Genomic DNA, 18,173 nt, shown 5'->3' on the forward strand with positions numbered 1-18,173 from the left:
ACAAGTGACACTGCCCTCAACTGTCCCCAATCCCTGCCCAGTCTCACCATCCCAACCCCCATCGAACACCTCACCTATCCCCCATCCCCAAACACCTCACCTATCCCCCAACCCCTGCCCAACACCTCACCTATCCCCCAACCCCAAACACCTCACCTATCCCCCAACCCCTGCCCAACACCTCACCTATCCCCCAACCCCCACCCAACACCTCACCTATCCCCACCCAACACCTCCCTATCCCAACCCCACCCAAGGTCTCACCTATCCCGCAACCCCCACCCAACGTCTCACCTGTCCCCCAACCCCCACCCAACGACCTCACCTGTCCCCCAACCCCCACCCAACTCTCACCTGTCCCCCAACCCCCACCCAACGTCCTCACCTGTCCCCCAACCTCCACCCAACGTCTCACCTGCACCCCAACCTCCACCCAACGTCTCACCTGTCCCCCAACGTCTCACCTGTCCCCCAATCCCCACCCAACACCTCACCTGTCCCCCAACCCCCGCCAAACGTCTCACCTGCACCCCAACCTCCACCCAACGTCTCACCTGTCCCTACCCCCAACGTCTCACCTGCACCCCAAACCCCACCCAACGTCTCACCTGTCCCTACCCCCAACACCTCACCTCTCACTGACAAACTCATAAGAGAGACAAGACAGAGAGAAAGAGAGAGTGAGTAGTAGCAATGATGACATACGCAAGAGAAAGACTGACACTTGATGTGATTCTGAGCTTCTGATAAGGCATAAATACATGTCCCTGACATTAGGAAAATGGAAATGACGCACTGCAGTGTCATCCTGTAGGTCCCTGGGAAGTTCTGAAGATTTTCTGAACAAAGACATAAAAAGTGAAAATTGAATATGAGCATCAATGTAACTCTGTCGTGAGGGTCTGCTACAAAGAAGAGTTGATTTCTTCGCACTTCTTGGTCCAAAAACCAAGATGATTATTGCTAGAACATATGCCTGCCTCTGTGCGCGCACATGTGTGTGTGTGTGTGTGCATGTGGTGTGTGTGCCAATGCAGATTTGATCAGAATGTACAGCATTAGAAGCACCTTCTGAAGGCATTCTGGGATTAATTGTTAATTGTTTATAGTCCAGCCAACCACAGAGGGCCGCATCAGGACTGTTCAAGCACACAACTGCTCAACCGTGTCCGGCATTCTGGGGCCCCCAACATTTATGACTAAACAGAACCCCTGGCTGTCATTGTGGACACAGTTATATTGATCTTTTTAATTTCCCTGACCACTGAAGCGCAGAAATTCAGCTTGAATATTCATCACAAGTTTGGTTTTTTGTTTCCCCTTTCATGACAGTCTCTGAGGATGCTGAACAAACATCAAAGACACAGATCTTTATTTCTGGACGTTGCCGTAACTATCCAAACCATCCATCTCTATATATTGAAATAAAGCAAAAAAAAACAACCAATCACCAACCATACAAGTCAATAAATAAGTGAACCCCCAAAATAAATGTTTCGTATCACAGCCACAGTTAAAAATCAAACTAATACAACTTGGTACTTAAGGGATGTGCAGTCACGACAAGCTCTTGACGTCAATACTGAAAACATCACAGGCAGCACCCACCCCTCTTTCTTTGCTTCCAGTCATGTACTTTCCTTCTGTGTCCTCTTTATACACCAACAGGATATGACAAAGGATGTAGACGCACAATAAACTTACACAAAATGCAGAATCATCACACTCAAAGGGAATTTTTTTCATACTCTGATCAAACTTCCTGTCATTTCTGCTGTTGCCTTTGTGCGAATAAAGTTTTAAAAATAACAATGATCACATCAATGACAGAGAAATGGGAGAGAGGGTGAGAGAAGGCTGGAGGGTGGGGGAGGGTAGACAGACTGACAGACAAAACATAAGCTTGTACACACACACACTGACACTCACTCACTCACTCACTCATTCCCTTGACCACTGGGGTCGTTGGGGGGACATGAGGAAGATGTCATAGCTCGCCACGCCGTTCTGTTGGCAGCTGTCGTGAGGAGATCTGGCATCATCATTTTGGTCCATTCCTTGACGTTGTCGGACCAGCTCTTCCTCTGCCGCCCCCATCTGCGCCCTCCCTCTACAGTCCCTTGCAGGATGGTTTTGGAGAGGGTGTTATGTCATATGACGTGACCAAACCATGCCAACTTCCATCGTTTGACAGTCGCCAGCAGTCGTTCTTGGGGCCCAACAAGGTTGCTGACCAGGTTCCGCACATAGTCATTGGTCTTGTGCTCCTTGTAGGAGATGTGTAGTAGTCTCAAGCACTTGGTTTCGAATGCTTGGATTCTTCTTTCTGTTTCTGCCATCAGTGTCCATGTCTCACATCCATATAAGAGGATGGAGACCACTAGTGACTTGTAGAGCAGGAATTTTATGTGGAATCTGATGTTGCTCTTCCATACCCTGTTCAGTCTGGCCATCGCTGCCGTTGCAGAATTAATCCTATTTCAGATTTCTGCTGTGCAAGTGCCATCTTTGGACAGGGTTGCTCCCAGGTACTTGAAGCTGGTCACTTCTTCCAAGGGCTCAGGATAGTATTAGGAACAGAATGTGCCGTCATCTTATGCCATTGAAAATGACTGCTTGCCTATCGTCCATCAGAAGAATGAACCTTGAACTGGGCCAAAATGGTTGATTGGAACAGTGAATCAATCTTGGGTCCAAAAAACTGAGATGTGCCTTCACTGTACAGACACTAGAACCTTAATGTAAAATACAGGGCAAAAAAAAAAAGACACACTAAAACCAACTAAGCTCCAAACTTTGAAAAGGCTATTATTATGAAAGTCATTATGTTAAACTGACTTTCTTTTGTAGTAAATCTGATGAACTAGTCTGTGCATTAAAGCAGTACCATAAAAGTTTTTTTTAAATAAAATAATATCCTGTTTCCCCCAACTCACCATACAACGCCGTGCCTCTCCTATCTTTCATTCACCTTTAAACAACAACATTCAGACATGGAAATTAATACTAACTACATGTCTACAGTCACCAGTGTATGTGATGGTACATTATAAAAAAATTATTAAATTTTTTTTTTTTAAACTGCATTTCAAACAGAAGTCTTTTTTGTGCCTTAAAAAAAAAAAAAAAAGAAAAAAAAAAAGAGAATTTTGTTAAGGCACAAAAAAGCCTTCTGTTTGAAATGCAGTATTCAGATTCAACTTCTTCCTTCAAATCCTGTAATAAATTTTAATACAATTTGGGATTTCCCTCAAGGTGATACATGTGTATTGATGCTTTGAAGTCTGAAGATATATACAGACTGACATGAAATTACATTTTGCCACTCAAATGGTTCAGGATGTGTTTAGCGTATTCCAATGATTTGTTGATCTAAATCATAGTTGTTTGGCTAGCTAATTAAAATACATTTATATTACACATTACACTCTGTGACTAGTAACTCACTGATCAACGTGTGTATAGAGGTGCTAGTGCTAAGGGCTCTTCAACGAGTCAAGCTTTACAAAACAAAATGTCCATTATTACTTCAGAGGAATAGGGTTTACCTGTAGGGAAGTAGGGTCCTTTCCTAGTTTCAACCGCTCTGAACTTTCTGTGCTAGAACTCACACTGGTGTGTTGTTTAGTTTGTCCAGACTAACATGGATGGCTGTGGTTCGCTGGGCTATAAACATCAACAACAGATATGGAAAGAAATGTCCTTAAGGTGACGTGGAATAGCAGTCAAAACTGGCTTTAAAAGCATTCCAATAAAATACTTCTTCTTCGTTGGTGGGCTGCAACTCCCTCATTCACTTGTATGTACACTAGTGGGGTTTTACATGTATGACCGTTTTTACCCCAACATGTAGGCAACCATACTCTGTTTTCAGGGGTGTGCATGCTGGGTATATTCTTGTTTCCATAACCCACCAAACGCTGACATCGATTACAGGATCTTTAATGTGTATTTCATCTTCTGCTTGCGTATACACATGAAGGGGGTTCAGCCACAAGCAGGTCTGTACATGTCGACCTGGAAGATCAGAAAAATCTGCACCCTTTACCCACCAGGCGCTGTTACAAAGATTCGAACCCGGGACCCTCAGATTTAAAGTCCAACGCTTAAACCACTCAGCTAGTGCACCTGTAATTTGTAAATTAAAAAAAAATTTTTTTGCAATTCTATGGAGCTGAACTTTGATACATTTTTGATGACCTAGGACAAAGCTATGAGGAAAACCCCTTTCAGAATGAATTAAAAATTCAGGATATCCAACAAATATTTCCAGATATGGCAGATACCCGCTCGCTTGCAGGCAGATGTGACATGACACATAATGCAACAGACGAGAACGTGGATAACAAACGTCAAAAGACGCACACCTCCAAACCCCGTGGCCCAGGAGGCACTCAGGCCGGGTCCACAAACCAGCAACAGCAGAAAGACTGACACAGTGCCACTGCAACACACTGTGAATCGTCATCTTCATGCTCACACCACCACTTCCCTATACAGCAACAGGATGGATAAAACTGAAATGTACATCACCCACACACACACCCAATCCTGGTCTTTGTTCTCACGTCTAAGAAATCAAACATGATCAACACCTACCAGACACTACAGCAGTACACGTGCGCTTCTGTTGTTGAATGCACTGCACTGACCACTTGAATGTGCTGCAGAACAGTTCATTGCACCCTTGCTGGTGATGGAAAAATCCAGGTGGAATGTTGAAATACTATCAGTCAGTGCCTTCACAGGCAGCTTCCCTTCCCTACTGTCGGGTGGGGGCAGGACTGTCGCTCTTCACTCACAGAAGGAAACATTGACCAAAAGGAAAACGTGTTGTAATTCACACACACACAACAAACATGTAATTCAGCCACACACAACAAACATGTAATTCAGACACACACATTTGTAACCAATGTATATTGCTGTGTTTTTTCTCTGCCAGTAAATGCTTTCTTTAAATTTTTAAAAATACACTGAAATCAAATAAATTCTACTACTTAAAAAAAAAAAAGGACTAGCATGTAACACACAAGAAAATCTCAAACCACACACACACACACACATATATATATATATAGCAAACACCAGCATACAATTACTTCAAATGGCAAACACAAACACACATATTCTCAGTCCATTTCACTTCAAACACCGGTGAAAGCAGGCAGACAAAACTGTCGCGCATATCTCTGCACTGTCCAGCTTTACCACACATACATTTCCACTGAAGAACAAGTAGCTTAATGAGTACACATCGGATAACCCATGTAAAGTAATGAAGAGAAATTGCTGTCTCATATCAACAAGAGAATGGGTGAGCGATATTTGTCAACAGTAGTCTATCAAGAGTCCAACTACATCCACACTGGTCATCGTCCAGGAAAGTTCTGAAAGCATTATCCAACTTTCCTGCTCAGAAAGAAAATGAAGGGCTAGTCACAACCTTGTAGGATACAGCGACAGAAAGGGTAACACCATGATTTTCCTTTCCTCTCTGCTGATTGCATTGCTCATGCTGTAAGATATCTATGTACAAAGAGAAAGTCTGTGCATGTGTGCATGTACATACACGTACAAGCATGCATAAGCAAGCACACACACACACATACACACATGCACTCACAGACACATGTATGTATACACACATGTACACACCCATATTCACAATACACACACATCACTGCAGGCAGACTGATATCCCAATGCTGTCAGTATCTCACACACACACACAGTGACACACACACACACACACACACACACAATGCAGGGATGCTGTCAGCATCATGGGGGTGACCAGCAGTAAGAATACTGATAAATCAAAGAATGCACATCACCACCCTTCTCTTTGGGATAGAAGCAGGACACACACACTCACCAACACTGTCACCTATGGAAACACACTGTCACACGCATACACACTGTCACACGCATACACACTGTCACACACATACAAACTGTCACACACATACACGCGGTTGCAAACATACATACAAAGAAAAAATCTGCATGAACATGTATAATCAATGGGAAGGGCAAGGGACTGAAAACAAACATGAATAACATTTCTGCTCAGGTTACCACCAGATCAAGCTGTATGAGAACTGAAAAATGAGAACCTTATATTCTAAGATGGAAACAGGACATACCTCCAACACAGATTTCAATCCAACTTAGTTCCATTCAGAACAGTTGCAACACAATCCAACCAAACCAATTTCTATTTACAATAAAACACAAAATACTCTCACAAAATGTAGTTGGTTTTTTTTTGTGCTGTACACTGAAAATTATAAACAAACACACCTCTGTAAACATAATAATGATATTTTTTCAAATCCAGGAATGCTATGTACTGTTTCCATGCAAAACATTTTGGAATTTGTGCAGAATTCAGCTATTTGAAAACAATGTGCATAAGATCCATATTAAAGAACATTCAGTTAAAACCAAAGAAAACTTTTCATCAAGATCAGGAAGCAACTGATTTTCAATGTGTCAATCAAAAATGAAAAAAAAAAAAGACCCACAATGGGCACCAAAAACAAGGACCAATTTGACGCATGTGTCGCGCCATGAGAATGAAATTCACAATGAACTAAAGCAAGACAGTGATGCAGGCCACTAAGAACAGAAACAATGAAACATATGTTGACAGAGGGGCTAGTGGGGACGGGTGGTGGTGAACCAGCCTTAAACATTCATATGTGCATGGAATAATTATATTCCGCACTTTCACACACGCACGCACGCACGCACACACACACACACACACGTGCGCGCGCGCGCACGCGCACGTGTGTGCATTCACTGATAAACACAAAGCAACCTATATGCACTTCTCCAGCCTCTGGTGCCACATGTACCACCACACATTCACCTCCCCCTGCCCCCCTCCACCTCTCCTGGCCAAGTTCTCAACGGCAGCCGATGTTACAATGACAAATGCATCCACACACATGCTGCTCTGTCTCTGTCTCTGGACCTGAAATTTAAAATGAGCTCCCTCTCTCACTTCTCACTGCGTTCAGCTCTTTCAAGTCCGGCCTTAAAACTGACTTCTCTCCACAACAGCCCCCCACCCCACCCACCCCTCTCTCTCCGGTCCACCCTGCCTCTAGCTTTCCGTTGATAGGTCATGTCTTACATCCCTCAGAGTCACGCATGCATGTCAATGACGGGTGTGAAAACATTCTCATTTGTCTGTGCACAAGATTCCACTGTCATCATAATCACTGTTACATGACATAACTTCCTTGTTTGGGGCACTGGTAACAAAATACATCAGTAACCTCCCATTTCTGTGGAGACCAAATTTTCTGCGTTCCATATATGCTGTGGAATCATTTCACTTTGGAGTGACAAGACTTCCTTCAGGATTTCTAGTGTTAGCAGCAGAAAAGGAAAACATGAGAAGGGAGAGAACTCTGAAGTTAAAAAAAAAAAAAAAAAATCCACACCCCCACCCCCCTGTCTATTCTTCCAAATGATCCTTACGAGACTTTTTTTTTTTTTTGTAGGAGGGTATGAAGGTTGTGCCTTGCTTCCTTGAAGTGAATTTTCACACATACTTGCATGAAACCGATAAATACACATGTTCATATGTTTGTACACTGTCCACACATACACACATATATCATGCTACCTGAATCTTGTTTTTTCACATTCATCCCCAACTTGAACTGGAGCAACCACAAACAAAATAAAATTAATCAAACAAACTCAAAACTAACTGGGGACAAAAATCGTTTTGTTAACTCTGAAAACAATATTCTTAATTAAAAAACCAAAGGGGGATGTGCCTAAATCAGAACAGACTATGCCCAAGCCAGACCGGAGAAAGAAGACCAGGGCACATACATGTAGGGGGCTGGACGATGGTGGGGGACGTGTGACAACCATGTGACAGGCACCCCGTACTCTGACCTGGCCAGGGGTCAAGGTCAATGTCAAGGTAATGGCACACGCATACATACATACACACAACGGGGGGGCAGGACGGATAAAACCCACAGGTCGCTGTCACGGGCACAGGGTCACACACAGCCTGTTGCTGCATCCCGGCCCGGCACTGTCCAGCTCCTGAACAACAAGTCGCTCACTCCTGGCAGCAATTTCTATTCGTTTTTGTTTGTTTCTTGTCTCTAAGGACAGCACACAGTGGGCTGAAGGATTCAATCAACAGGATGTTATTTCCACTTCACATCAACAGCTGTCTTTGGCGTCATCTCTTTGTTGCTCCTCCTGCTTCAGCTGACCACACGAGGCCACGTCAGGACTGAACTGTCTTCAGTGATTGTCAGGAAAGCATTCACCAGTGTCCAGGTGGACAGCTTTCTGGAGAAATTCACAGCCTCAGTCTCCATTCAAAGCAGTGCTTGTTTGTTCTGAGGGGCTGCTTGCTGGACATCACTCCAACCCTGGCTCTTGCACAGTTCTGAAAGGCCAGGATCTCAACTCACTGGAAATAACTGAAACGTTCACTCACAGCAAGGCTGTTGAACAGCAGCAGCACTTCTCTTCAACTGTTGCCACACAAACTGCCTGGAGGGAAGGGAACCCTCCTTATCTTGCCAACATGAACAGTGGACAGGTCAGTGGGTTCTAACTGTGCAACACACATGCTCTCAACCTGCTACCTCAATGTAAAGAGAATGGACAACTTTCCCCTTCACACAGTTTAAATTAATCAGCTGCAAACCACAGCAATCCTAATCCTCAGAGAAACTGTTCAACAGATGGTTTATCACACTGTTACTGCGCTTGGTGGAATGGCGGTCGACGTATGGTACTTCTCTCATGATCGGCAATCAGCACATGTCTTCACACAGTAAAAACAATGTTGGGCCCTTTGTCATACCTGGCCTTTCATTTCTACATCATTCTTTACTTCTTGACAGCCTTTTGTTCCACTCACAGCCAAATCTTGTGTCAAATCTCCTGATTCAGACAGAAGCTTTTTTTTTTCAGATCTGCTTCACTCTCCACTCCTGAAAGGAAACTTTGGGGCTGACACACCCAAACACAGCTGGCTTTCAAGGTCAAGCGACGGGTCAGGTCAAGGTAGCAGGGTGTGTCTCTGTCCCCAGGTCACACAACGAAGGCGGCAGACACACACATCCCCTCTTCCCACACAGCTACAGCAATGACCATGGCCACACACAGGTACTGAGCGAGCTCCACCACCACCACCACCACCACTTCGATTTTTCATCACACAGGGTCAGGTCGATGTCAGCAAACAAAACACACGTTGTTCCCAGATCCAAAAGATATTATACACATGCACACACTAGGACCATCAAGGACAGCCTCCGTGGTTACAGCCCCTATCAAGGGCCGACGTGTCAGCAATGGAGGTGTGTGTGTCCCAGGGGAATCGAACCTCACTGGCCCTCGATTGTGGGGCTCTGGTTGAGGGTGGAGGTGACGACGAGGGGCACGGATGCGGGGCGCAGTGACTGCAGGTCCCCCATCTCCCCCAGGTAGTGCTTCAGGGGGCAGAAGGCAGACCCCTGGCTCGGCTTGAACACAAACTGGTTGGGCTTTACCGGGCAGAACAGCAGGGGCTCCTTGATCGACGGCCGCCTGAAACACACAGCATGATCTCACAATCTGTCTCAGCATGCTCTTTCTTCTTCTGCGCTCGTGGGCTGCAACTCCCATGTTCACTCATATATATGCGAGCGGGCATTTACATGTATGACCGTTTTTAACCCACCAAGTAGGCAGCCATACTCCGCTTTCAGGGGTGTGCATGCTGGGTATGTTCTTGTTTCCATAGCCCACCAAACGCTGACATGGATTACAGGATCTTTAACGTGCGTATTTGATCTGCTCGCTTATACACACGAAGGGGGTTCAGGCACTAGCAGGTCTGCACACATGTTGACCTGGGAGATCGTAAAAATCTACGTCCTTTACCCACCAGGCGCCATCACCGTGATTCGAACCCGGGACCCTCAGATTGAAAGTCCAACGCTTTAACCATTCGACTATTGCGCCCATCAGCAACCTCTTCACTATCTTTCTTTCTTTGTTGTTTTAAGCCAAGCCGACCACACAGGGCCACATCAGGGCTGAAAAACTCTAAATGTTGATCTCATAGAATCTGATGAAGAAAAAAAAAAAGAAAGAAGAAAAAGCCCACCTGCAGAAGAAAATTGGGTACAGGTAGTCACATTCAAACATATAAACCCAGGACATGCTTCTGATGTAGACCATTCCATCATTTTTTGGACAGTCCATTTTTCAACAGAAGAATAAAAAAAAAAAACAATAAAAAAAACCTATCCTCTGCAAAAAACATTATTATAAATAATTCACAATATATAACACCATGCATACAAAACCAAAACTAGGTGAATGGACTGTCAATGCTGAAGAAAAAGAAGAACAAAAAAGAGAGATATATATATAGAAAGAAAAGGAAAAAATTGAGAAACAAAGACAGCGACAGAAAAGAGGAAATAAATTTTAATTCGAAGAACCATCAGTTTGTTGTGAGGCGTTACTTACATGTTTACAATCACCATCATGATGACAATCACCACAGTACCGTCAATCACAACGACAACCGCAAACCAATAACTGATAAACTGAAAATACAACCCAAACCTTTCCATCACTAAAATACAATATGATCAATATTCTCTGTTGTTGTTTTCGTTTCCTACTGATTGGGAGGAAGATTTGATGGGGACATAAAAAGGCCGAGAGGTCTAGGCAGATGATGCCGGTCCCTATACTACTACTACTACTACTAACTAATCAATGAATCAAAGACACTGAACAAAACAGGAAACAAGAAGACAGTCAACAGCAGAACCCACAGCCCGGACGCCGGCACTGACCTTGCATCCTCAATGACCTTGACCTTCTCACAGCCGTCTGGGGGTTGACGAACAAAGGGGCACGACTTCTCCAGCTTGGGGCTGGAGACAAACTTTGAGGGTTCAGGGGACCCATACTCACTGTCACCTGGAATTACCAAACAAAGCAAACTGGTTCAGGATTTTTTTAAAAAAATGTTTACAAGTTTTTGTTGTTTTTTTTGACAGGTCTTTTTTTTCTAATTTCATTACAGTTAGACTTCTGATAAATATATACACATACAGCATGACCTCAACAAAGACACAGCAGCATAAAGAATAAAACTATAAGATAAAACTCTTAAAAAAAAAAAAAAAATACAGGGAAAAAGAAAAAGAAAAGGAGAAAAAAGACAGGATAAGCAGCCAACAGGACCACAACTTGTCTGCGTTTTGAATGAACTGCATTGTCAGCTGCTATTGTCAGTGTCACTGGCTGCTGAAACAGGCAAGCTAACATTTATACATAAAACATATATATACATACTAACAATGCATACATAAATACACACAATGTCATCATTCATATCTGTCTTCACATCAAATGTTTTAATGTTTATTTTTATCCACTTTTTTTTCTCCTCATTATTTGGCTTAATCAGCTAATGTAATGTCTTCACTAAAACAAGTTTTGATTTCAATTTAATGATTTAAAGAAATCCAAACAGGAGTAAAATATGACAGATTTACGACTTACTTATGTATTTTTCTACTTTTGCTTTTAGGGTATTTGTTTTACAGTCACCTTGCTGACACAATGAAAACACACATCCCAACCCTCCAGCCCCCTCCCCACCCTCCAGCCACCTCCCCACCCTCCAGCCACCTCCCCACCCTCCACCTCCCCCAACACCCTCCAGCCCCACCACTCCCCAACACCCTCCAGCCCCCTCCACTCCCCAACACCCTCCAGCCCCTCCACTCCCCAACACCCTCCACTCCCCAACACCCTCCAGCCCCCTCCACTCCCCAACACCCTCCACTCCCCAACACCCTCCAGCCCCCTCCACTCCCCAACACCCTCCAGCCCCCTCCACTCCCCAACACCCTCCACTCCCCAACACCCTCCAGCCCCCTCCACTCCACAACACCCTCCACTCCCCAACACCCTCCAGCCCCTCCACTCCCCAACACCCTCCACTCCCCAACACCCTCCACTCCCCAACACCCTCCAGCCCCCTCCACTCCCCAACACCCTCCAGCCCCCTCCACTCCACAACACCCTCCACTCCCCAACACCCTCCAGCCCCTCCACTCCCCAACACCCTCCAGCCCCCTCCACTCCCCAACACCCTCCAGCCCCCTCCACTCCCCAACACCCTCCAGCCCCCTCCACTCCACAACACCCTCCACTCCCCAACACCCTCCAGACCCTCCACTCCCCAACACCTCCAGCCCCCTCCACTCCCCAACACCCTCCAGCCCCCTCCACTCCCCAACACCCTCCAGCCCCCTCCACTCCACAACACCCTCCACTCCACAACACCCTCCAGCCCCCTCCACTCCCCAACACCCTCCACTCCCCAACACCCTCCAGCCCCCTCCACTCCCCAACACCCTCCACTCCCCAACACCCTCCACTCCCCAAACACCCTCCAGCCCCCTCCACTCCACTCCCCAAACACCCTCCAGCCCCCTCCACTCCCCAACACCCTCCACTCCCCAACACCCTCCAGTCCCCTCCACTCCCAAACACCCTCCAGCCCCCTCCACTCCCCAACACCCTCCACTCCCCAACACCCACCAGCCCCCTCCACTCCCCAACACCCTCCACTCCCCAACACCCTCCAGCCCCCTCCACTCCACAACACCCTCCACTCCCCAAACACCCTCCAGCCCCCTCCACTCCCCAACACCCTCCACTCCCCAAACACCCTCCACTCCCCAACAACCTCCAGCCCCCTCCACTCCCCAACAACCTCCAGCCCCCTCCACTCCCAACACCTCCACTCCCAACACCCTCCACTCCCCAACACCCTCCACTCCCCAACACCCTCCAGCCCCCTCCACTCCCCAACACCCTCCACTCCCCAACACCCTCCAGCCCCCTCCACTCCCCAACACCCTCCACTCCCCAACACCCTCCAGCCCCCTCCACTCCCCAAACACCCTCCACTCCCCTCCAATCCCAAACACCCTCCAGCCCCCTCCACTCCCCAACACCCTCCACTCCCCAACACCCACCAGCCCCCTCCACTCCCCAACACCCTCCAGCCCCTCCACTCCCCAACACCCTCCACTCCCCAACACCCTCCAGCCCCTCCACTCCCCAACACCCTCCAGCCCCCTCCACTCCCCAACACCCTCCACTCCCCAAACACCCTCCACTCCCCAACACCATCCAGCCCCTCCACTCCCCAACACCCTCCAGCCCCCTCCACTCCACAACACCCTCCACTCCCCAAACACCCTCCACTCCCCAACACCCTCCAGCCCCTCCACTCCCCAACACCCTCCACTCCCCAACACGCTCCAGCCCCTCCACTCCCCAAACACCCTCCACTCCCCAACACCCTCCAGCCCCCTCCACTCCCCAACACCCTCCACTCCCCAAACACCCTCCAGCCCCCTCCACTCCCCAAACACCCTCCACTCCCCAACACCCTCGAGCCCCTCCACTCCCCAACACCCTCCAGCCCCCTCCACTCCCCAAACACCCTCCACTCCCCAAACACCCTCCAGCCCCTCCACTCCCCAACACCCTCCAGCCCCTCCACTCCCCAACACCTTCCACTCCCCAAACACCCTCCACTCCCCAACACCCTCCAGCCCCCTCCACTCCCCAAACACCCTCCACTCCCCAACACCCTCCAGCCCCTCCACTCCCCAAACACCCTCCACTCCCCAACACCCTCCAGCCCCTCCACTCCCCAACACCCTCCACTCCCCAAACACCCTCCACTCCCCAACACCCTCCAGCCCCTCCACTCCCCAACACCTTCCAGCCCCCTCCACTCCTCAAACACCCTCCAGCCCCCTCCACTCCCCAACACCCTTCAGCCCCTCCACTCCCCAACACCCTCCACTCCCCAAACACCCTCCACTCCCCAACACCCTCCAGCCCCTCCACTCCCCAAACACCCTCCACTCCCCAACACCCTCCAGCCCCTCCACTCCCCAACACCCTCCACTCCCCAAACACCCTCCACTCCCCAACACCCTCCAGCCCCTCCACTCCCCAAACACCCTCCACTCCCCAACACCCTCCAGCCCCCTCCACTCCCCAACACCCTCCAGCCCCTCCACTCCCCAAACACCCTCCACTCCCCAACACCCTCCAGCCCCCTCCACTCCCCAACACCCTCCACTCCCCAAACACCCTCCACTCCCCAACACCCTCCAGCCCCCTCCACTCCCCAACACCCTCCAGCCCCTCCACTCCCCAACACCCTCCACTCCCCAAACACCCTCCACTCCCCAACACCCTCCAGCCCCCTCCACTCCCCAACACCCTCCAGCCCCTCCACTCCCCAAACACCCTCCACTCCCCAACACCCTCCACTCCCCAATACCCTCCACTCCCCAACACCCTCCACTCCCCAAACACCCTCCAGCCCCCTCCACTCCCCAACACCCTCCACTCCCCAACACCCTCCAGCCCCTCCACTCCCCAACACCCTCCAGCCCCTCCACTCCCCAAACACCCTCCACTCCCCAACACCCTCTACTCCCCAACACCCTCCACTCCCCAACACCCTCCACTCCCCAAACACCCTCTACTCCCCAACACCCTCCACTCCCCAACACCCTCCAGCCCCTCCACTCCCCAACACCATCCAGTCCCCTCCACTCCCCAAACACCCTCCACTCCCCAACACCCTCCAGCCCCCTCCACTCCCCAACACCCTCCACTCCCCAACACCCTCCAGCCCCTCCACTCCCCAACACCCTCCACTCCCCAACACCCTCCAGCCCCTCCACTCCCCAACACCCTCCAGCCCCCTCCATTCTCCTAAACACAGCATATATCAACACATATGTGGAGTGATGGCCTACAGGTAACACGTCTGCCTAGGAAGCGAGAGAATCTGAGCGCGCTGGTTCCAATTACGGCTCATCCGCCGATATTTTCTCCCCCCTCCACTAGACCTTGAGTGGTGGTCTGGATGCTAGTCATTCAGATGAGACGATAAACCGAGGTCCCGTGTGCAGCATGCACTTAGTGCACATAAAAGAACGCACGGCAACAAAAGGGTTGTTCCTGGCAAAAAATACAAAAAAAATGGGTGGCTCTGTAGTGCAGCGACGTGTTCTCCCTGGGGAGAGCAGCCCAAATTTCACACAGAGAAATCTGTTGTGATAAAAAGAAATACAAAATACAAAATAAACATACTGCAAACACACATAAAGACTCCACCAGAAAACACACACACATGCACAGGATGAAGACCGTGACTCCAGTCAGTAGCAGCAGCTGTACTCCCTCCACACATGGGCAAGTACACACACACATGCGCATGTACACGTACACACACACACACACACACATACACACACACCCTCCAAGCCTACATAAATATGTAAATGCAAAAAGTCTTCACAAAGCACAAAAACACACATACAGCACCCAACACAATGCAAACACAAACACACACATGCATACACATACTACACAAACACAGACTTCAACACTGAACAACACACACACACACACACACATATATACAACTGAATAATACAGATACAACACAAATACAACCACAAGCACACATAGCTCATACATTACAAGAAACATACAAACTTGTACCAGTAAATACTGGAAAGTGTTTATAGATCCTGAGACCATCTCAACCTGCAGTATCAACACAAAACAAATTATCTCCCTTGCACTGCACAGGCAGCACACTTTGCTAACCTCTTGATGCAAAGTTTGTTTTGAATCAAAACTGTTGTTAAGTACGAATAACCAACTGCCACTACCATGACTACTGTACCAGACCAACATTTGTTCCACATGAGAAGTGCAATGTACTGGAACTGAACCAAAACTTTCAGCATTTCAGTGGCAAAATATTTGTATTGTACTGCATTACTTCCTTTCATCACTACAGGTTCCTCTGTGTGAAATTTGGACTGCTCTCCCTGTGGACAAACTACCACCACAGTGCACCACTACCCATGTATTCCCTTCTGTCTGTAAGGGAATTTGTTTTACATTCAGTGGGTTTTTCTTCAGAAGCAAGCCAAGGACAATCCTTTTGTTGCTGTGTGTTCTTTTAAGTGCTCTCAGTGCAAGCTAAGAAACGTCAACACATCACTCCCCTACTCACTTCCCTTCACTGGCTCCCCATTCAAGCACGAATACAATAGAGACTCACAGTCCTTTGTCACAATTTCTTCACTGATTCTTGTCCTGTGTAACTTTCAGATCTACTTTCTGTCTATTCACCATCCAGACAACTCCGTTCTTCAAATGACAAGCGCACACTGTCCATTCCAAAGATTCATACTAAAACTAATGTTCCTTTTCTTTTGCTGCACCTAAACAATGGAATTCACTGCCCTCACACCTCCGTTACACCCCAACACCAGCATTCAAGAGAGCACTTAAAACATATCTTTTCGAACTGTACTTCTCACACTGAAAGTTTTCAATCTGCATATGCTTGCTGTGATTTTTGTTGCTGGATGTGCTCTTTGTGTTGATCTGTATGCATCTGTGATGATTTTGGCGTGTTTTTCGTGATACCTGGTTCCCTGGTGTTTATTTTTGACAATGGTGAATGTGATGTGCTTTGTTTTGCTGTGATTTGCACCTGTATGAATTACTGTGATGGAGCCTGTGTCAATTCACATTTTTAGTTTTAGTTTTTTTATGTCACTTAGTCCTACATATGTATATTTCAGCCAATGTCATGTGAAACTGTGTTGACTTTGCACATATTTTACGTCACTTAGTGTCAGATTGTATCCTTTATTGTAAAGCGTGGTCAGCCCCATCTGAGATGGGGGTACTGCGCTATATAAGCCTGCATTATCATTATTATTATTATTATTATTAAGCTGCACACAGGACTTCCCTGTATCTTATCATCCAAACAACCAGCACCATGAGCACCACTCACAGCCAAATGAAGGAACCCGTGTTCAACCTGTGGGCACTGGATTCCCAGCCAGACACTTTACCACAAGGCAACCAGTCACTGCTTTTGTTAACATCCCTTGCCTAATGCCATCAGCAGCATGTGGAAAACATGTTTTTTTAGTTGTTCGAACTTGATACAGGTGACAGAACACACCACACGAGAAATGGCCTTGTGCAACTGCATTTAAAGAAGTTCTATTTCTACCTTGGAAACAAGTGCTCTATTTCTACCTTGGAAACAAGTGCTCTATTTCTACCTTGGAAACAAGTGCTCTATTTCTGCTTGGAAACAAGTGCTCTATTTCTCAAAACATGTGTTCTATTTCTTTCAGCCTAGGAAACAAGTGCTGCATTTCTATATGCCTTTCAACAAGTGCTCTCTTTCTGCCTTGGAAACCAGTGCTCTATTTTTGCCTCGAAACAACTGCTCTATTCTTTCTTCCTTGGAAACAAGTGCTCTCTTTCTGCATTGGATATTTCTCCTGGAGGTCAAAACGTATTTTCCCAAGACTTTAGCAGACTGTAAGAACCCTGGACAGTCAGCAGCGGTCACCTTTGCTGGACTTGCTCTCCAAGCTGTCGGAGCGACTCTCCGGCCGTTGCAGGAGATCCATGGCATGGCTGGGCACCGGCGCCACAATGGTGGCAACAGCGGCAGCAGTGGCGCCCCCTACGGCCGCCCCGGGACTGGCAGACTCTGGTCGACAGGCGCCACCAGCAGAGGGCATCGCCTCTTCCACCTGTGCTGAGGGGGTTTGGGTATCCACGCTACGTGTGCTGCTCAGGCGGGTCACCTCTGGAATGGGGGCGCGGTGCCCGTCTGGAATATCTTGAGCCTTTAGGAACATACAGAAAAGGTATTTATTGTATTGTATTGTATTGCACTGTGTTGTACTGTGTTGTACTGCATTGCACTTCATTGTGTTGCATTGCATTGTGATGTGTTGTGTTGCATTACTTTTTGTCACAACCAATGTCTCCACCAAAGAGGACGGAGAGACGATGGACATGTGAAAGAGGTGGCCGAGGGGTCTGTGCGTCCATGTATCAACTGCAGTCTGGGCGTAATTTTCCCCATGTCGCCCAAACTAACAAGATACTCTTTTTTGTCCCATTGGAAGGCATGATCACATGCTAACATGTCTGAGGCAACACTTCAAGATGGCAAGGTGCACTGAAATGCCACACCACTACAGGCTGTTCCTCGGTGTGGTGTG

General features: G+C 47.7%; 1 protein-coding gene across 1 annotated transcript in view; it reads right to left on the reverse strand.

Moving 5' to 3' along the window:
* Positions 1-8,445: 8,445 nt before the first annotated feature.
* The window catches only part of LOC143294349 (glucocorticoid-induced transcript 1 protein-like), a 55,166-nt gene continuing 45,438 nt past the window's right edge, over positions 8,446-18,173 (reverse strand). Inside the window, exons 6-8 of the mRNA XM_076605804.1 lie at positions 17,510-17,792; positions 10,854-10,980; positions 8,446-9,588 (exon numbers count right to left, since the gene is read on the reverse strand). Of these exons, the coding sequence (XP_076461919.1) occupies positions 9,387-9,588; positions 10,854-10,980; positions 17,510-17,792 (612 nt within the window). The 3' untranslated portion in view covers positions 8,446-9,386. The remainder of the gene's footprint in view (positions 9,589-10,853; positions 10,981-17,509; positions 17,793-18,173) is intronic.

Source organism: Babylonia areolata, chromosome 19, assembly GCF_041734735.1.
Source record: "Babylonia areolata isolate BAREFJ2019XMU chromosome 19, ASM4173473v1, whole genome shotgun sequence".
In the NCBI taxonomy this organism is placed as follows: Eukaryota; Metazoa; Mollusca; class Gastropoda; order Neogastropoda; family Buccinidae; genus Babylonia; species Babylonia areolata.